The sequence below is a fragment of the Zonotrichia albicollis genome, chromosome Z, assembly GCF_047830755.1.
Source record: "Zonotrichia albicollis isolate bZonAlb1 chromosome Z, bZonAlb1.hap1, whole genome shotgun sequence".
NCBI lineage: Eukaryota > Metazoa > Chordata > Aves > Passeriformes > Passerellidae > Zonotrichia > Zonotrichia albicollis.
Window position 1 is genome coordinate 15,370,053 of NC_133860.1, and position 18,344 is coordinate 15,388,396.

At 56.9% G+C, this 18,344-nt stretch overlaps 1 protein-coding gene across 5 annotated transcripts; it reads left to right on the forward strand.

The window, feature by feature from the left end:
* Positions 1-983: 983 nt before the first annotated feature.
* Positions 984-16,903, forward strand: DNAJB5 (DnaJ heat shock protein family (Hsp40) member B5). Of its 5 annotated transcripts, none has more exons than XM_074532523.1 (4): positions 984-1,120; positions 7,673-7,917; positions 10,114-10,712; positions 14,838-16,903. In XM_074532523.1, exons 2-4 carry the CDS (start codon positions 7,707-7,709, stop codon positions 15,069-15,071), a joined length of 1,044 nt encoding a protein of 347 aa, XP_074388624.1. In that variant the 5' UTR covers positions 984-1,120; positions 7,673-7,706; the 3' UTR covers positions 15,072-16,903. The 5 variants fall into 5 exon arrangements, with proteins under 5 accessions (XP_074388624.1, XP_005491785.1, XP_005491784.1 ...); XM_005491728.4 differs by lacking the exon at positions 984-1,120 and adding an exon at positions 3,295-3,472; XM_005491727.4 differs by lacking the exon at positions 984-1,120 and adding an exon at positions 3,497-4,657.
* The last annotated feature ends 1,441 nt before the right edge of the window (positions 16,904-18,344 follow it).

Below are 18,344 nucleotides of genomic sequence, written 5' to 3' on the forward strand. Positions count from 1 at the left end.
CACTGCCCTGCATTCCCACTGCACAGCCCTGCTCCTCCAGTACCTTCCTGACACCATCTCTTCACAATTCCCACCCTGGATCCAGCCCTCCCGGCCCTGCCAAGTGCTTGCAGGACGTTGAACCTCCTTCAGCAGAGAAGGGCAATGGAACTGGGGATGAGAACCTGAGGGAGCTCAGGGTGTTCAGCCTGGAGGAGGCTCAAAGGGAGCCTTATCTTCTGTGACAGGAGGGTGTAGCCAGGTGGGAGGTCAGTCTCTTCTTCCCTGGAAAAAAGTGACAGGACAAGAGGACAAAGCCTCAACCTGCGCCAGGAGAGGTTTTCGTTGGACATTAGGAAGATTTTTGTCACAGAAAGAGTGACTGGGCTTTGGAATGGCTGCCCAGGGAGGTGTGGAGTGACCATCCCTGAAGGTGTTTCTAAGACAGGACCTGGCACTCAGCGCCTATGGTCTGGTTGATGGCGTGGCGTCCACTCACAGGCTGGACTTGAGCTCAGGGGTCTTTTCCAACCTCATTCCCTCAGGGATTCTGCACCACCACAGCCCTGCCTGCGCCGGGGTCCTGGGAGCCGCCAGGCCTGGGGGATGGGGCACGGGCCCTGCGCAGCCCCAGCCTCCGGCAGCGTGCTGGGTGCGCCGGTGCCCTCAGAACCACCCACGGCCGCCGCACAGCCCCGGCCGGGTCACGGCCCCCACTCCCCGAGCCCCCGGAGGCGCGGGCGGCGGGGGAGGGGGCGCGCCCACGGACGGCCTGAGGCGCGGCTCCTCGGTGACGTAACGCCTTTCCAGAAGATTCCCCCCGGGGATCCCGCCGCTGCGAGCGAGCACCCGGCCAATCAGAGAGCGCCGAAAGGGCGGTGCTGGCTTGAACTGACCAATGGAAGGCCGCGACTGCGGGGCAATGGGGGGGGGAGAGGCGGGCAGGGGAGCGGCGGGGGCCCGCCTTCGCCCCGCCTCCCTTTCAGAGAAGACCAATCAGCGCGGCGCGGTGCGGCGATAGACAGCCCCCCGGGCCAACGGGGGCGTGGCGCGCGCGGGCGGGACTCCCCTGACGTGGCGGCCGGGGGGCGGGGGCGGGGGCGGCCCAGCGAGCGTGCGGCGCCCCGGGACAGCGGGAGCGGTGAGTGCCGGGGGGGCCCCCCCGACCGCCCCCGCACCCCCACAGCGACCCCCGCAGCCCGGCCCGGCCCGGGGGCCAGCCCGCCTGCCTGCGGGGTGCCAGGGCGGCACTGCGGGACTGCCAAGGGGTGACAAGTTGTTGCCGAGGGGCAGGGAGGAGTAAGCCCCCGTGCCCCACAGAGCGAAGCGGCTCGCTGTGGGTGGGGGGGATCATGTCACCCCGGTGTCACTGTGGGGTGGGGCCGTGGGGTGACAGGGTGTTGCCGTGGGGCTGGGCGGGGGTCAGTCCCCCCCAGCCCGGGGTGACAGGGTGCCCCTGTGGGACCGGCGGGGGATGACAAAGGGTCACCCTGGGGTGGGGGGCAGTGCCCCTGTCTGGGGTTAGCAGCGTGTCGCTGTGGGGTCAGTCCCCCTGCCCTGGGGGTGACAGGGGTTGCTGTGGGACTCAGCCGTCAGTTCCCTGCGCCGTGCGTGACAAGTTGTTGCCATGAAATTGGGGGCTCGTCAGTCCCCCTGGCCTGTGGGGATGGTGGAATGTCACTGTGGGGCTGGGGAGGGTCAGTTCCCCTGCCCTGAGGAGTCGCAGGGTGTCACTGCGGGGCTGATTGGCCCCTCTGCCCATGGGGTGACAGCATGTCCCTATACGGCTGGGAGGGGGTGCTTGCCCCACTCCACCCATGGGGTGACAGTCTGTCCTGCTCTGGGGGCTAAACCTCTGCTTTATGAAGTGGCAGGGTGTCCCCAGGGCCTCGCAGGATTGGCCTCTGCCCCAAGGGTTGACAGGGTTTGGCTGAGAGCTTACCCCCTTTGCCCCTTCGTGGGTGGGGAGCAGAGGGTAGCCAGGCTGTTCTGCCACCATGGGGTGACACGGGGTCTCTGTGGGGCTGAAGGTGAGGGAGGAAGGAGTTGGCATCTCTGGCTCCTGTGGGCTGTCAGGGTTTCTTGGTGGGGCTGTGGCTCAGGGTTCACTGGGTTAACTGCCCTACCTGGTGACCATGTGTCCCTGTGGGCCTGAAGAGTGTGTCAGGAAGGGGTTAATCCCCGTGCCCCATAACAGAGATAGTGCATCCAAGTGGGGCAGGGAGAGAGAGGGGTGACACCCCCTGCCATGGGGCTGCAGTACAGCCCTGTGGAGCTGGAGAGGCTGGTGAGGTTAGGGTTAATCCCTCTCTTCTGTTTCGCTTTGGAGGGAATAATGTGCTCTGTTTGAGCTATGTGGTGTGGCCTGGAAGGGGTCAGCACCCCTCCACCACCGCCCTGGGGGTACCTGTGTATCCCAGTGGGGCTGAACTGGCTGGTGAGAGAGTTGGCAACCTCCCACCCAGGTGACAGTAACACGGTGAGAGGGACCAGCATGGAAGGGGTTAACCCCTGTCCTCAGTTGAGGTGACAGTGTCTCCTGGCAGGGCTGACCAGGAGGAAAGGGTTAACCTGCTTTCCTCTTGAGGCAGACAGTAGGTCCCAGTGGGGCTTGATCATGGCAGGGGGTCACCCCTGGTCCCTGTGGGTCTGTGCACTGGGGCACAAGGCATGAGTGAACCCCTGTGTGTGACAGCCCCTAAAAAGGATAGCGCCTCTGGGCTCGGGAGGGGGACAAACCCCATCCCCCTGAAGTTCTTAGCCCCACAGTGGGGCTGGGTGGGAGGCATGGGGTGGTGGTCCATGCACTGAGGGGATTCAAACCCATCCCCATGCCATTGTGAGCATCCTGGTGACTCTGGAATTGGGGTACCCTACACGGGGAGGCAGCATGGGGGGCTTGAGCCTATCTCCACACAGCTGTGAGCAGCCGAGTGTGGCTGGAAAGAGGGGAACTTACTTGGGGAGACACTGTGAGGGGCTTGACCCCATCTCCATCCAAGAGCCAGCGCCAGATAGGTCTGGAAAATGGGGGACCCGGTCAGGGGTGATCTCAGGTGGTACTTGACACCATCCCCACGCAGGAGACAGCACTTGGTGGCTGTGGGGATCTGGGACCCTCTCTGGGGACATTCTGAGCGGGGGTCCTGCTCCGTGCCCACGCAGGAGGCGGCCGCCGGCGGGGCTGGCAGCGGGGGCTGTGCTGGCAGAGGCAGCGAGGGGAGGGTTAACCCCGTCCCCACGCAGGTGCCGGCACCCCAGTGGGGCTGTCGGTGGGGAGGGGGAGGCGGGCGGTGCGTGTGGGGGCTCGGGGAGGGGATGATTCATTGCGGGTAGTCATGACATTGCTGCCTGGTTGCCTGAGACTGCCATCCAGCACGGGCACGGGTGGCTCTGCTTGCCCCGGCGCGACAAGATCCTCAGCAGCTCTCTGACTGAGCCCGGGATACGCTACCATGCCGGCAATCCTGCTCTTCTGGAGCCGCGCCGAGAGGTATGCACTGCCTCGGCACCCGCGCCGGGCCGGACCCCGCCGGCTCGGAGCCCGGCGGGACTGCAGCCCCTGGGAACACGGCGGGATGGGGCTGTCGCCCGCTCGGCTGCTTCACTTGCCGCGGGTGGGATGCAGGAGCTGCCCTGGCGGTACCCCCGGTACGGCTGCCTAGTTTCGGTGTAGAGCTTCTGGAGAGGATGCTCTCCGTGGCCTGCGAGTGACGGTGACAGACGAGGGGACGCGGTGGCATTATAGCTTTCTTTGGCGTGCCTGAAGGTGACTTCTCAGAAGTAGGTTTTTGCGCCGTGGGCTCGGGGGACGCATCGTCCCTGTCCCGCTGCCCTGCCGCCACGGGGAGCCCGGGACGCCGGGCGGGAATGCGGCACTCACATCCCTTCTGCCGGGGGACCGGTGCCGGCGGCCGGTGCGGGGGACACAGGGACCCCCATGCATCCGAACGGGAAAAGCTGGGGAGGTGCACATTGGTTAACGTGACTTTTTTCCATATCAACGCCGCCCTACTTTTCTCCCTACCCGATTCGCCTGGCGGGTGCTCAGCCCTGGGCGTCAGCAGAGTCGTTTCTGGGGACACCGGGGGGCTCCTGGCTGCGCTCCCTGCGCTCCTTGGAGGGGGCTGCGTGGGGGACGTGACGGTACCAGGCGGCCGGGTGCCTTCTGGCAGCGGAGAAGAGGAATGCTGCAACTGACGGATTAAGCAGAAGTGTCTTAATCTGTCCGTTTAACGAGAAAGCGTCAAGAAACCAATTAAAAGGAAAATCACGGCGCGGCGAGTGACTCCATTGAAGGGTCTCTCCGTGCGCGGCTTGGAAGCACACAAAGGACGGCAGCTCCCCGGCGGCACCGCGTCGACCGGAGGAGCCCTTTCGGAGCCATCCTGGGAGCGAGGTCAGAGCCAACCACGGCTGCCGGGCTGGCGAAGAGCTGCCCTTTGGGTGAGCCGGAGGAGCTGGAGGGGGGGACTCGCCAGCAGAGCATCCCTTGGCGGCGGCGGCATCCCCGGCACGAGGCAGCGCCTTTTGCCCCGCCACCTTCCTCCCGCCCTCCAGTGCCTCCCGGCCGGGCACACAGCACCTGCCGCCGCCTGCGGACAGCCGCGATGTTTAAAATAAAGCTAGAGCCTTTAAAAATGACAGCTTGGACTATGAATGTGTTCGTAAAGTTTCGGTAAGTGGGTTTCCGCCTCTCGACCTTGTGTCCTCGTTAAACCATCAGTGCCTGTCCCTGGCATCCCGCGGTGACCTTGCACCCCGAGATGGGGCAAAAAAAATCTTGTGCCGTTGCCAGGGTGGGTTAGTTCCCTTAGATGACTGCCGAGCAGAGGGATTATGTCAAACGATCGCTATTCAGCTGGCGCGCTAGCCCAGCGGTTGCTCGGGCTGATGTCATGTGCGGGGCCGGAACAAAGATTTATTCTTTATTTAATTATTTTTTTTTTCTTTTGGTGTGGTTGCAAGAGGAGGATGGAGGTTAGGCTGGCTTGGCAGGGCAGGGGAATGCCTGTGGTTTTCACCAAGGCAGGGTGGCCGTGAATTATCTGGGGGCATCTGATCTGCAAGGGTGGTACAGGAATGCCTTTGCCTGCCTGAAACCCCCCCTACCGCTCCCGAGGGGGTTAAATGGGAAGTCAGGAGAGGATGACTGAGCAGAAGGGGGAGAAGATCGGTGGCAAGGCGCAGCTGATCCCATAAAGGTGGGAGGGAAGGAGGGAGGCTCTGCGGGGACAGAGTCGTGTTTTACCACCATTGTGCATGTGAGCTGAGCCTCGGGAGTGTGCCTTAACCCACCGGGTCACCCTCCGGCACCTGGTCCTCTCTGGCACGGTAAACGCGGCACCGGGATGCATTTCGGTACAGAAATTCCCTTCCCCATGCCCAGCCAGACGAAGGGGTCCTTGGTCAGGTCAGAGATCCTATCATGCATCCCCACCCTGGCCAAAGACCTCTCCGTGGGCAAGACCAGAGATCTTGTGGGTGGTGACAGAATTTTGCATTTTTGGGATGTCTTTTCGTGGGAAACACTGTGGGGTTTTGGCCGGATGAGGGTGTCCCAGTGGTGCTGTCAGGCTGGGCTGTGTGGGGTCAGAGCCAGACACTGAGGTCCCTGGGCAGTGAGAGCTGAAGGTTTGTCAGCTCTGTGTTGCTGGAGCTAGGGTGTGATGGGTTATCTTTAGCGCTGCTTGGTTTGCTCTCGCTGTGGGAGGGTCAGCAGCAGGGCCAGACAGGGCCAGATCATCATCCCAGTACCAGCCTCAGGGAGCCCCTGCCCTCCACTGGAGGTTGATGTGGGGTTGTGGGGTATTGGAGTGACCTTTGGTCTGGAGAATGGATGGGATAGCTCTTGGTTCTCCTGCTGGTTGCTCACACCAGGTCTCCTGCAGCTTCCCCAGCACTTAGGGAGGGTAAATGGGGAGGTGGATGTGGGCTGGGGGCAGAGCATCCCCCAGCACCTGCGTGGGCTGGGTGCTGCTGGCATCTCTGCATGCAGGAGCTGGTATAGAAATGTGCTGGCATCCGGGAGCTGCCACAGGAGACGCTGTCAGATGCTCTTTATGCCCCCAGGGACCTCCTCCCACCTCTTCTGTGCCGCCTGAGCTGTTGTACAGTGTTTGCAGATGCCCCCATCTCCCTTCACTGTGTCCTTCAGGGCTCCCTTAGCCCCCCCCCCCATCTACAGCAAAGCTTCTCCCCCACAGCTGGAGCAAAAAAGGGCAGAAGTTGGTGGTTTGGATGGAGGTGGCCAAATGTGGGACCAATTTCCAAGCTCCTGTAGCGGGTCATTGCCCAGGGCATGGCCCAAGGCAAGTGTTGGATGCTTGGTATGGCTGCCAGATGCTTAGAGCAGCACTCAGGCATGGATCCTTGGCGAGCATGGCCACCCTTGATCGAGCTGTGGTGGTTGGGAGATCCCTCTGTGACCTCCAATGGCAGCTCATGGACAGAGAGTAAGGGTGGGGAGAACATCTGGTAGCTTGTATGATGGTGAAGGAAAGGGCCAAAACTCACACCCCATTCCATAATCCCTCTGCTGGAGGGGCACAGTGGATTGGGGTGGCTCAGGTGTCTTTGGAGCAAGTATAGGGTGAAACTGGACTGTAGCAGGGAGCAGGATGTGAGCAGTGGGAGTGCAAGGGCAGCACCTGGGAGAAGCAGGGTCAGCACTGAGTGTGAGAGGGGCCAGGCCAGACCCTGCAGTTTGGGGTGTCAAGTGTTTGCTGTCAGATAGCCAAAAGTTAAGGAGAAGTGGGAAACATCCAGGAAACATCCATGGAGAGGCATGGGACCAACTTCTGCCTGGAGGAGCAGCCCTGCCGTCTTCCCTGGCTGCTCCCTGGGTGGCTGTGGCTCCAGTGGTGACTGGGGGATGAATTACGGCCACCGGGTTTTCCATGCCTTAGTATAGGCATGGGCACGGCCTCAGCCCCCGCGCGATGCAGCGAGTGTGCCCTGAGCTCCTGCCTTACTGCAGGATCCAGCTGGGGAGTGCAAGTCAGGCTAGAAAGTGTTGGGTTTTTTTTAAAACAGAAAAAGAAAAAAGCCCTCCCACCATCACAAGATGTTTCTGTCTAACGGCTCCGTTCCCTCTCCGCTAAATACAAATTATGGCTCTGACAGCCGGAGGCGCTTATCTCCAACTGAATGCCAATTGCTTTCAGGAACAAAATGTTTGAAGTTCCTCTAAGGTGAAGGCACAACGTGGTCCCTGCCACTGCTTTCAGCCTCCAAAACCTGCTGTCATCACCCTCACTTGGGTCTCAGGTCCCCAGCTGGGAGAGAACCAGGCAAGGGGGTGGACACAGGCCGGCAGCTACATTTGGACATAGCTCAGCCCTCCTGACTCAGCCGGGGGGGACGGACAGGGACGTGGTCCTGGCCTGACGTTAGCAGTGGCGTGGCCCCTATAATAGCACCGTGCCCCGACTTGAGCTCTCTCTCCCTGTCAGCCTCAGAGATGAGTCTGCCTGTCCCTGCCGAGGGGCTCAGCGGGATAAAACCAGAGCTGGGATACATTCTGGCACCGGGGCTCTGACCTCTGTTGGGAAGCGTGGACTTGAGCCGGCTCTGGTGCTGCTGGCCCGTGGGACACAGGGAGCATCGTCTCCGCGATAAGTGTGTGCCAGTCCTGTCCCCAGCTGCCCCTGTGTGATTTTCACCTCACGAAGAGCTGTCTTTCTCCTTTTAGGAATAAGTACTCAGCTCCCAGCAGCGTTGCCATCATGGGGAAGGACTACTACAAGATTTTGGGCATCCAGAGCGGTGCCAACGAAGATGAAATCAAGAAGGCCTATCGGAAAATGGCCCTGAAATATCATCCTGATAAGAATAAAGACCCCAACGCTGAGGAGAAGTTCAAGGAGATTGCGGAGGCTTATGACGTCCTGAGTGACCCCAAGAAACGAGCCGTGTATGACCAGTATGGGGAGGAAGGTAAGGGGATAGGCACTGCCCACTGGAAGGCAGGGATGTGGGGTTCAAATCTGTTTTAGAGGTGAGGGAGGGTTTTCACAGAGAGATGTTTCAGTATTTCATGCCTACTCCTGAAATGGGACTGGTTGCCAAAGAATCAGAGAGAGTGAAGGCTCCACAGGTGGCAGAAATCACCTCTCATCCCACTCTTCCCCAGGCTGCTTCACTTTTACAGCAATTTGTCAGCTTGCTTCCTGGGGTGGCTGGGCTCCTCCTGCCCTCTGCTCCAGAACTTTGGGCGCCAGCTGAGAAATTGAAGGAGCTCACCTCCTGGGTTGTACCTAAGGTAATTTGTTAGCAGCTCTTTAAATGACCTAAATAACACAGCAGAGACGTACTGCTTCTGCCCACACTCCCCCTGCACTTGGGCACTGGTCCCACCGTCCTCCCTGGTACAGGCTGACCTAGAGGATTCAAAGCTTTTCCCAATTTAAGTAATAGGCCCTTGTTTTGAAACCAAGCGGCTGCTGTTGTCTGGTGGTTGGCATGGAGGAGGAGGAGGAGGAGGAGAGCCGCTCCAAGGCAGGCGGCCTTATTAGTCGATGATGGAAGAGTGCAGCCCCATTCGAGGAGAGTGCCGAATAGCATCTGCATTAATCAGCCCAGGGCCTGGGTGCTTAAAAGAGCAGGAGGTCTGGCAGGAGCAGACTGCTGGGTGGAAGAGGCAGCTCCTCTCTCGGGCAGGTGCATCCCCTCACAAGCCACCGGTGGGATTAAGCAGCAGTGGGTTAATTGTTGACCCGTTAGTTATGTCAGGGCTGTGATGGATGCACAGGGCACAGTGATTTGCTGCCCTGTAAAATGAGAAGAGACTCTCTCAAGTGGGAAACCAGCTTTTCCCGGGAGGCCTCAATGAAATCGGACCCCGCTCAGGCTGGCGTCATGGGATTAAAGGTGAAACCTCCTGGCTGTACAGTCTATTAGCAGTGGGGCTCACTGGGGATTTGGCAAAATCCCTGTCGCCTGCAGGCATCTAAAATAAGAGTGAATTAAGGAAGAGGGTAAGAGCTCCCTTGCTGCCCCATCAAGTTAAAGACCAAGTTCCCCCATGTCCCATCTTTGTTGAACCTCTCATGTTCCATGACCTTCCCCACATGTTTTGTTTCCCATTTTTTTTGGGCAATGAAGGTCAGCATTTTGAGGAGCTTCAGGGTCACACATGCTTTGTAGGCAAGGTGAAGTGGGAAAGCCCCTTCAGCCCAGCCAGAATACTTCAGCACTCAGAAGAGACCCCCGAGCTTGTCCTGCTGTGGACAGAGCATGGGGGTTGGGACAAAGGACAGCCTGTCAGAAATAGTCCTTCACTGTCACTGGTGTGCCCTGAAAATAGTCCCTGAGCTAGGCTTGGCTTAACCCTTCCCAACCCTGCTGATCAAAAATAGCCTTGCAGAGCATGTGTGACCTCTTTGGGGGGCATTTGTCATGTGCCTTGACTCTTTGGGACTTGGGATGAGTTGCTGTGACGTCAGGCTCAGCCTGGGACCTGACAGGGGAGTTTCCTATGGGAAAGGGTGCTAAATGATTCAAACCTGGAGCTTACCTGGCATTTTATACAGCCAGTGTGCAGGGAGCTGCATGCCCACCTGGAGGTCTGCTCACCTCCACCTGCCTGTAGAGTCATTGAGGGTGGAGAAGATCTCTAAGATCATTTAATGAAGCAGTGCCATGTTCATCACTAAGCCATGTCCTAAGTGCCACATCCACACACTTTTTGAACACTTCCAAGAATGGTGACTCTATCACTTCCCTAGGAAGCCTGTTCCTGACCAACTTTTTTGTGAAGCAATTTTTCCAATTATCCAGTCTCAGAGATAAGACTGTTGTGGTAGGAAGAAGCCTGCTCATGGAGAACAATGGAGATGGACTGATCAGGATATGTTTTAAATTAAAATTAGATTAATAAGGTGGAGAGAATCAAAGAGGTCCTTCAGTAGGGATAGAGGAAATGAAACCTGAATGGATTGTGAGTTTGTAGGGTGTAGGAATGAGACTAAGTGAGATGGTGCCTTCACAGTGGTTCTGCTGGAGGTGGTCTGCACACTCAGGAGAGGGTGGAAGGAGGCGGCAGAGGCCGTTCTCCCACCTGGGCAGTGCAGTCCCTGCAGAGCATTTTCCCACAGGGAGCATTCATGTCTCCTCTTCCCCCTTGTCTTCCAGGTCTCAAAACTGGAGGTGGCTCTTCAGGTGGCTCAGGGAACACCTTCCACTACACCTTCCATGGAGACCCCCATGCCACCTTCGCATCCTTCTTCGGAGGCTCCAACCCTTTCGACATCTTCTTCGCCAGCAGCCGCTCCCGGATGTTCAATGGCTTTGACCAGGAAGATATGGATATGGATGATGACGACGACCCTTTCAGTGCCTTTGGCCGGTTCGGCTTCAACGGCATTAATGGAGTTCACCGTCGGCACCAGGAGTCCCTGCACACGCGGAGGAAGGTCCAGGACCCACCTGTCATCCACGAGCTCAAGGTGTCCCTGGAAGAGATCTACCACGGATCCACCAAGAGGATGAAGATCACTCGCAGAAGGCTCAACGCTGATGGCCGGACCATGCGGACTGAGGACAAGATCCTAAACATTGTCATCAAACGGGGTTGGAAGGAGGGAACCAAAATCACCTTCCCCAAAGAAGGGGATGCCACTCCAGACAACATCCCTGCAGACATCGTCTTCATCCTCAAGGACAAGCCTCACTCGCACTTCAAGAGGGACGGGACAAACGTGATCTACACGGCAAACATCAGTCTTAAAGAGGTGGGTACAGGTGGTAAATCCCATGGGATGTGGGGTGGCACTAGTTCATGGCCTTTGGGGCCAAAATGGGAGGCAGTCCTTCTCCTGCTATGGATAGGAAAGACCAGGTAGGTCGCAAGACAAGAGCTGCAGAGGCCAACTTGGTCTTGGCTTTGGAGGTGTTTGACTTCCATGCCAGGTGTGGGACACTGATGCTGCGGTCCCTGCGGAACACACCTCACTTCTTGAGCCAATTCAGGTGGCTCATTTCATCCATTTCCTCCCTTCTTCATATGTCTTGTTCTTCTATTTTAGCATAGGATATTCACATGTGGAACAAACGGCACATTCTCTGTAGGAGTAAGAGAAAACCCAGGTTGGGTGGCATCAGTGTGATTCCTGCTTTTCCTGTAGCTGAGCCTGCTGTGGCTTAGTTACTGCCTAGGGTTGCACCAGGTGCCTCTTCCCATGTGCCGAGAGCAGGGTGACATGGAGGAAAGTGATCTCTTGCCCTCCCTGAGCAGTGCTTTTGCTGTTTTCCTTGATTCTGGCTTTCCTAGATGAGGAACCAAACAAATTAAATACCCAGGCAATGAGTAAAACTCAACACTTCCAGGCTGCCAGTCCTGGAGGTCACGGCAGGGCTACATGGATGCAACAGATCATCCAGCAATCTGCACGAAGGTGGGAGAGGAAAGGGAAGATTACCTCAGTACAAGATGTGCTGTTCGCCACTGCTGCTGTAAAACTACCTTTTAATAAATCCCAGCTGGCAGCTGCATTTAACGTTGACATTTTTGGCAGCTGCCATTTGCTGTTCCTTTCAGACGGTAGACGCTGTCTGTCTTCTTAATGAGCTGATTTTTTTTCCTTCCCGAAGGCAGATTTATGTTCTCAAATGCATTGAATAGAAATAAGCTCAATGGGCCAGACCTGAGGCAGGAAAACGTGATCTTGTGAAGTGTGCCAGGAAGTCAGGAGGGCTCTGTGATGGCTCTGCATCCCAGCTCAGGCTGTGACCTGAGTGTACATGGGCCAGGCAGAGCTGGGCACTCCTGCAGCAACCTCAGCTCCACTGATATTGCAGACTCAGGAGTTTCCCTCACACTGCAAAGTGCAGAGGTTTATTCCTGCAGTAGCTGGTTCTCCTGGATCTCAACTCCAGAAATACTCCCAAAAATAAAAGGGAGAGACTGCCTTATTTATGGAGCAGCACATGCCGTATCTCAGATATTTCCTTCTGTTCATTCCTTTTATCTGACCTGGCTGGGCTGATGCCCAGACCATGTTAGCCCAAGTCTGTGCACTGGTCAGGGTGGAGGGACTCCTGCCTGGAGTTGACTTTTTGAGCAGTAACTGGAGAAATGGGCTTGAGAAGTGCGCCAGAAGTGTTGGACACCTGTGACCTCCATGAGCAAGGCTTGCTTGCTGGCGGTAAATTTGCACAACTCAGACACAAAACAGAAAATTTATGGTCCAGGCAATTCCTTATCTCTCTCAGCTGGAATTTCTGATCTCTGACCTCCCCCTGTACAAACCCAACAGGCTGGACATCCTCATGGGGCTGCTGGTCTGGCTGACTGTCATCCCCAGCCTGCTGCTTGCCAGGACAGTGTGATACTCTGCTGCGTTTGTCTTCCAGGAAAAGAAGTTCCTTAAGTGCTCTGGAGCGCGAGCAGATACTGGGAGCTCTCCAATTCTGTATGCTACCACCTCAGTATGTGACAGAGCACAACTTCTCCATCTCCTCAGCCCCTGGCTGTAGCCTTAGGTGTCTTCTTGCACCTTCTGCCTTGAAAGGCTGCCTCTTCTAGCCTGAGTTTTAGTCTCTGCCACTGCCATGAGAGAACATAGTGCCATCAGGAGAGCTGGCAGGTGATGGGTACTGGAGGGCCTTCCCAGCCCTTGAGTCCTGGCCTTGCTGGGTGCCTGGCTGGGGCAGTGCAGGCGTTTTGCCACCTGTCTGCTGCAGAATCACAGATGTAGGAGTGCTTTTCCGGGGACTCATTGTCTTCCTTCCTAAAATCAGAGGCGCGTGCCGCAGCGGGGAGCTGCGGGAGGGCGGAGGCGCACAGCTCCACCAGCAGCTGCCTCTGCTGGAGGCAGCGCTGCCGGCAGGGCGTCCTGCCCTCCTGGCTGCTGCCTAATGCCTGCCCTGGGCACCATCCCGCTTTGCATCCTTTACCTGGCGTCACCTTCCTCGAAGCATCCGCGCCTCGGCTCATCCCGGCTGGGACGCGGCCGGTGCCGACGCCCGCCCCGGCGGCTTCGCCGCGAGCGGAGGAGGACCCAGTGTTGACCTAGATAAAGCTCTGCTCGCACAGCATGGTGCTCAAACCCAGGGTGATTTCATCCCCAGGGATAAACCAAGCCTCTTTCTAGGATGCGGGGTAGCTCCCGCGGTTACTGGTGTTACTTCAGCAACTGTTTTCCCAAATGCCAGCAAAGTTGAGCAAGAAGAATGAAAAACAGGGACATACGGCGGAGGAGCGATCGGCTCGGATTCTTGCGTCTTGGCTCTGGGAAGGAAACATTAAGATCCTGTCTGCCTTCGCTGTTACCGCCCGCTTCTGCTCACATCTCTGCCTGCTTTCCCCATCCACGTGTTCCCACAGGGACTTCTTGTTCTCCTTTCTGTTTTGTGGCTGGAGGTGTCCTTTCTTGGTGCACATGGGCACTTGCAGCCATGGCACACTGCACTGGGCACCAGCGAGCAGGAGGGCTTTGGCATCCATGCCTGAATGCACAGCACAAACTCCTTGATGTGGGGGGATTGTGCTTTGTTTTCCCCTCAACCTGCTGGAGATCAGCCAAGCACCTGCTGCTCACACAGAGCTGGTGATGGCATCCTCCTGCAGGCTGAACACTTCGTCCCTGGAGGACACCCTCTCCAGGAGGAGGCCTGTGCAGATGAGCCATGCAAAGGAGATAGGACCTTCTCCCATGTTCTCCACTCAACAAAGACCCTGAACCAGCTCTGGTGCAGATCCTACTGCAAGCCCTCTGGTTCAAAGCCTTGGTTCTGCTGCAGAAGCCCCATCCATCATCTCAGAGCCAGTGGCCAGCATGAGGTGTTTCTCCTGGTGCCTGTTGCTGCTCTGCATTTGGAGGCTTTTCCTGGCAGAGGGGGGGAATGCAGAACATTCCCCCGCCTACCCCAGAAACAGCAATTGCATCTTTCTCCACTGGCCTTGCAGGGTGTTTTGGGAGGGGTTGGACCCCCAGGACCCAGTTCAGAGGGACAGACCTGTGCTCTTCCCCACATGGAAGCTCGAGGCTGTAGCTCAGCAACCCCCCAGCCCCCACCCCCTTCCAGAAGCATCGTTCCGCAGTCCTCTCGCTCAGCCCTTGCTGAAAGCCTGGAGACGATCCTGCCCACATGTACGACAGAGCTGTCTGAGTTATTTAAGGACACAAGGATTTTCTTGCTGCATTCCTGCATCACGTGGCTTGCCAATGCAGGCCGGTGTGCGGCTGCTGCTGGGGGCTGGGGTGCACAGGGGTGGCACCCCCACACCGGCTCCTGGCTGTGCGAGGGGACAGGAGATGGGAGCCAGCCCCTCCAGCCCCCCAGCTCCCAGGGAAGCCCAGTGCCACAGCCACGCCATTGTGCCATGCTGGCGTAGCCCTGTGGGGGCTGTAGGTGACAGGGATGGGACAGGGGACATGGGCTGTTGTGCTATAGATAACCCCAGGCACCGGGCAAAGCTGCCGTGCTCCGGAGGGTGACAGCTGACGGGCTGTGGCAGCATCCCATGATCTCAGCTGGATTTTCGGCTGCCTGAGGCTGGCCGACAGGGCTGGAAAGGAGCTAAATTTAGCCTGCGTTGTTGCTGTGGGTGGCTGGGTGCTGGTGGTGCCTTCTGGGCAGCCCAGCAGGTGGGGAGGGGAGTCCTTCCCCCCCATGAGAGCCAAGGCACCCCTCTCCTGCACGGCTCCTGTAGCCCAGTTCATGGTGGTTGGGCCAGGCTGGTGCCAGCAGAGAGCTGTGCTTGCGCTGTGAGCATCATCCAATGCTCTTGGGCAGCATCCACAGGAGCAGGGCAGTTCAACCGGGGGAGCAGCCAGTGGGGTGCAGGGTGTGGCTGCCAGGATGCTTTGGGGAGTCGGCCCCATCTGATGTCCTGTTCCCTCTTCCTTCCTCAGGCCTTGTGCGGCTGCACTGTGAACATTCCCACCATCGATGGACGGGTGATCCCGCTCCCCTGCAACGACATCATCAAGCCAGGGACAGTGAAGAGACTACGTGGGGAGGGGCTGCCCTTCCCCAAGGCCCCCAGCCAGCGAGGAGACTTGATCGTGGAGTTCAAAATCCGCTTCCCGGACAGAATAGCTCCCCAGACGAGACAGATCCTCAAGCAGCACCTCCCATGCTCCTAGAGCCCAGGGACTCTCCTCCAAAGCAGCAATACTCCAAATGCATGTGCCACAGCACCTGGCCTGCACAGAGCCAAGGTGTCACAGCACTTTTAAATGCAAAAAAAGATAAAAAAACAACCCCTCACACTACTTTTCTCCCCCAAAAAACCCATCCGACCCACCCCCTATCCATCCTTCTTGGCCGGTTTTTTACTCCAACAACGGGGAGACTCCTGTCTGCCACAGCTCCCCCAACTGCCAAACCCTTTCCTTCTCCCCAGAGGTCCATTTTTTCTGCCTCGCAAGAGCGAGAGCCGTGGGCCCTTTGCCCGGGGAGGTGCGTCGTGTCGTGGGTTTTTTATGTCACCTGCTTTTCAGGCCACTCTTCCCACAAGAAGCTGGACTTGCCGGGGTCCGGCGCTGTGTAAATAGGACTCCGCAGGATCTGGCATCCCCGCTGCTGGTTTTTCTCTTCCCCTCTTTGATACTTGCTGCTGTTTGGGGTCCCGGCTGCACCGCGGTGCCGGTCACTCCTGCCTGTGGTGGCCCCCCCAGTAGCTGGACAATCTCTCACCTTGGGGCCACGGTACCAATCCAGCCGTGGTCCACTCTCCTGTGCCAAGCCTACACCGAGCCTCGGCCGTGCCAAACAACGGAGCACGTGGGGATGGCCCATCCAGCCTCCTGCCCCTGCCCGGGGATGTCCCCAGTGCCCCTGGGCAGCACTTGCCTGCACCTGCTGCCCACAGGGCCCAGCCAGCAGGAGGAGGGGGGAAAGCCCAGGGTGGAGCTTTCTTTTTTCAGATGTGTTGAGTTTGCATTGCTGCTTTTATTTTTTAAATACATATATATAGAGCTCATTAGATAAACTTCGTAAGGGTTTTTCTCTGCCTGTATTGGGGATACTGGCCTGACGCACCCAGGCTTTTTTTGAAAGGGGGATGATTCAGCCACACGAACAGCAAACCCCCGGAGTGGGGTTGTGTGTGCGTGTAGCACTAATCTGGGTGCAAAAGCAGAGCCAAGCGTGAGCAGAGCTGTGGGTTTCACTAGTGTTTCAGGTCAAATTAGGGATTCTAATAAGAAGAGAGAGGCGTGTGTATATATTTTTCTACAGGGACAATTCATTCAGGAGGTGTTTCTGGACATCAGGGCGGATCTGGGAGGTGCATGAGGCAGTCTGTTTAGTGGCTCCATTTTCAAATACTGTATTTTTTTAAAACCTTTGGATTTCCATCAGGAGAATTTTTATATTTCTTACCTTTCTCAGCCCACTCTGCCTCATGCCATTTTTTTTCCCAGGAAAGGGCTGGTGTGGAGCTGGAGGCACATTTGACCTGGCTTTGTACAGCTCCTCTTTCACTGCAGCACTGCCAAGAAAACCCCCTGCCAAAATATCCCCCTCCCCCTGCCCTGGGAATCTTTTTTTTTTAATTCCTAAAAAAAAAATTTTGCTGACTTGAAGCAGGGGGTCCCTTGGGGTGGGGGGGCTGTGCGTGGGGTGTCCGTGGGGCTGGGGGTGCAGCTGTACAGTGTTACCTGTGGGGCGAGGAGACCTGTGAGGCACTGCTGAATCAATCACCTGCTTTGGCCAGCCAGGGGTGGCCACTGGTTCCCTCCACCGGTCCCTGTGGAGTTCAATGTGGAGAAATGTGGTGGACAAGGTGAGCGAGAAGACAGGCCAGCACGCAGATGCAAGCTGATTTGTTTTTCTCGGTTTCAACGAGACCTGAATGTTTTATAGTGGGGTTTTTTGTAATTTTCTTTTTTTTCTTTTCTTCTTTTTTTTTTCTTTTTTTTTCTTTTTTTGTAATGTCAGTATTGAGAGAAATAAAGAAGTATTTTGAAAAATACACTTTCTCGGTGTGTGTTGTGATGGGAGGTGCCAGGCTGGGCTCCAGCAGACAGCAGGGAGAGGGCTCTGTGCCAGGGTCACTGCCACCACCACCCTGCCAGGTGTCCTTGGGGCTGGCAGGGAGAGGAAGAAGAAATCTGTTTGTTTTGGTACTTGGTGCACAGGACCTTCAGGGCCTGATAGCAAGGGGAAGGGAGTGAATACACAACTCCTTGGGTCACAGAATGACTGCTCCCCACCTGCATGGCCTCAGCAGTGCTGACCACATTGCCAAGGATTGGGAGCAGTGCTGGTGAGGGCTTTGTCCCCTCAGGGCTCTGGGATGTGGCTGACATGGGCAGTGGGACAGTCAGTGAAGGGCTGAGAGAGCAGTGCCCATCTCTTCTCAGAAGGTCCTTGGAGGGGCAGGGTGAGAGCCAGAGGCAGTACTGGCACCCATGGAAAATCCTGCTGATGCCAGGGAATGTTTGCACAGTGCTCCCATCAGGAGCTGTGCACGGGGACAGGAGGTGACAGCAAAACCATGGGCCCTGTGCCTGTCGCTCAAGTCCAGTGTGGGGGTCAAGAGGGTTTGATTTTGAGTGAGAACAGTCAATAAATTAAACTGGATGATGTTAATTGCTACATAGCACTGCATATAGTTTCCATGGCCACTAATATGCCCATCACCATCACAGGGTACCTTGCCTCTCTGAATTTGGGGATGTGAGCCCAGCTCTCCTTTGATTGCCATGTTAAGGAAGGATGAGCTTTGTTGAAGCCAGCCAAGCCCTGCACTGATAGAATCAGAGCTGGTTTCTACACGTGACACCCCCACACACCATCCTTCCTGCCCTGAAAGACTCTTAGGACAGATAAAGCCCAAGGTCAGGAACTAAACAACTTCGAGGGACTTTTGTAGGAGTGGTCCATAGACAGAGCGAATGATGCCATTGCAGAATCAAAGCATGATTTGGGCTAGAAGGGACCTTAAAGCTCGTGTCATTCCTGCCCCATGGCATGGGCAGGGACACCTTCCCCTTGACCAGGTTGCTCAAAGCCTCATCAAATCTGGCCTGGAACACTTCCAGTGACGGGGCATCCACAGATTTTCTGAGCAACCTCTGCCAGTGCTTCCCACCCTGACAGTAAAGAATTTCTTCCTGATATCCAATTTAAAACCCCCCTCTTTCACTTTAAAGGCATTACTCCTGGTGCTGTCACTACATGCTTTCATCAAAAACCTCTCCCCATCCTTCTTACAGGCTCTCTTTAGGCAGTGGAAGGGTTCAAAAGACTGATATCAAAAGACAGTAAGGGCAATGGGGCCTTGGGAAGCAGGGGACCTGGCATGGTGAAAGGTATGGAGTAAGAGGTGGTTTGATCTGGGATAGAGTTTGTTTTCTGCCCAGTAGCTGTTTCAGTACTGTGATTTGGATTCAGTTGAGAATAATGCTGAT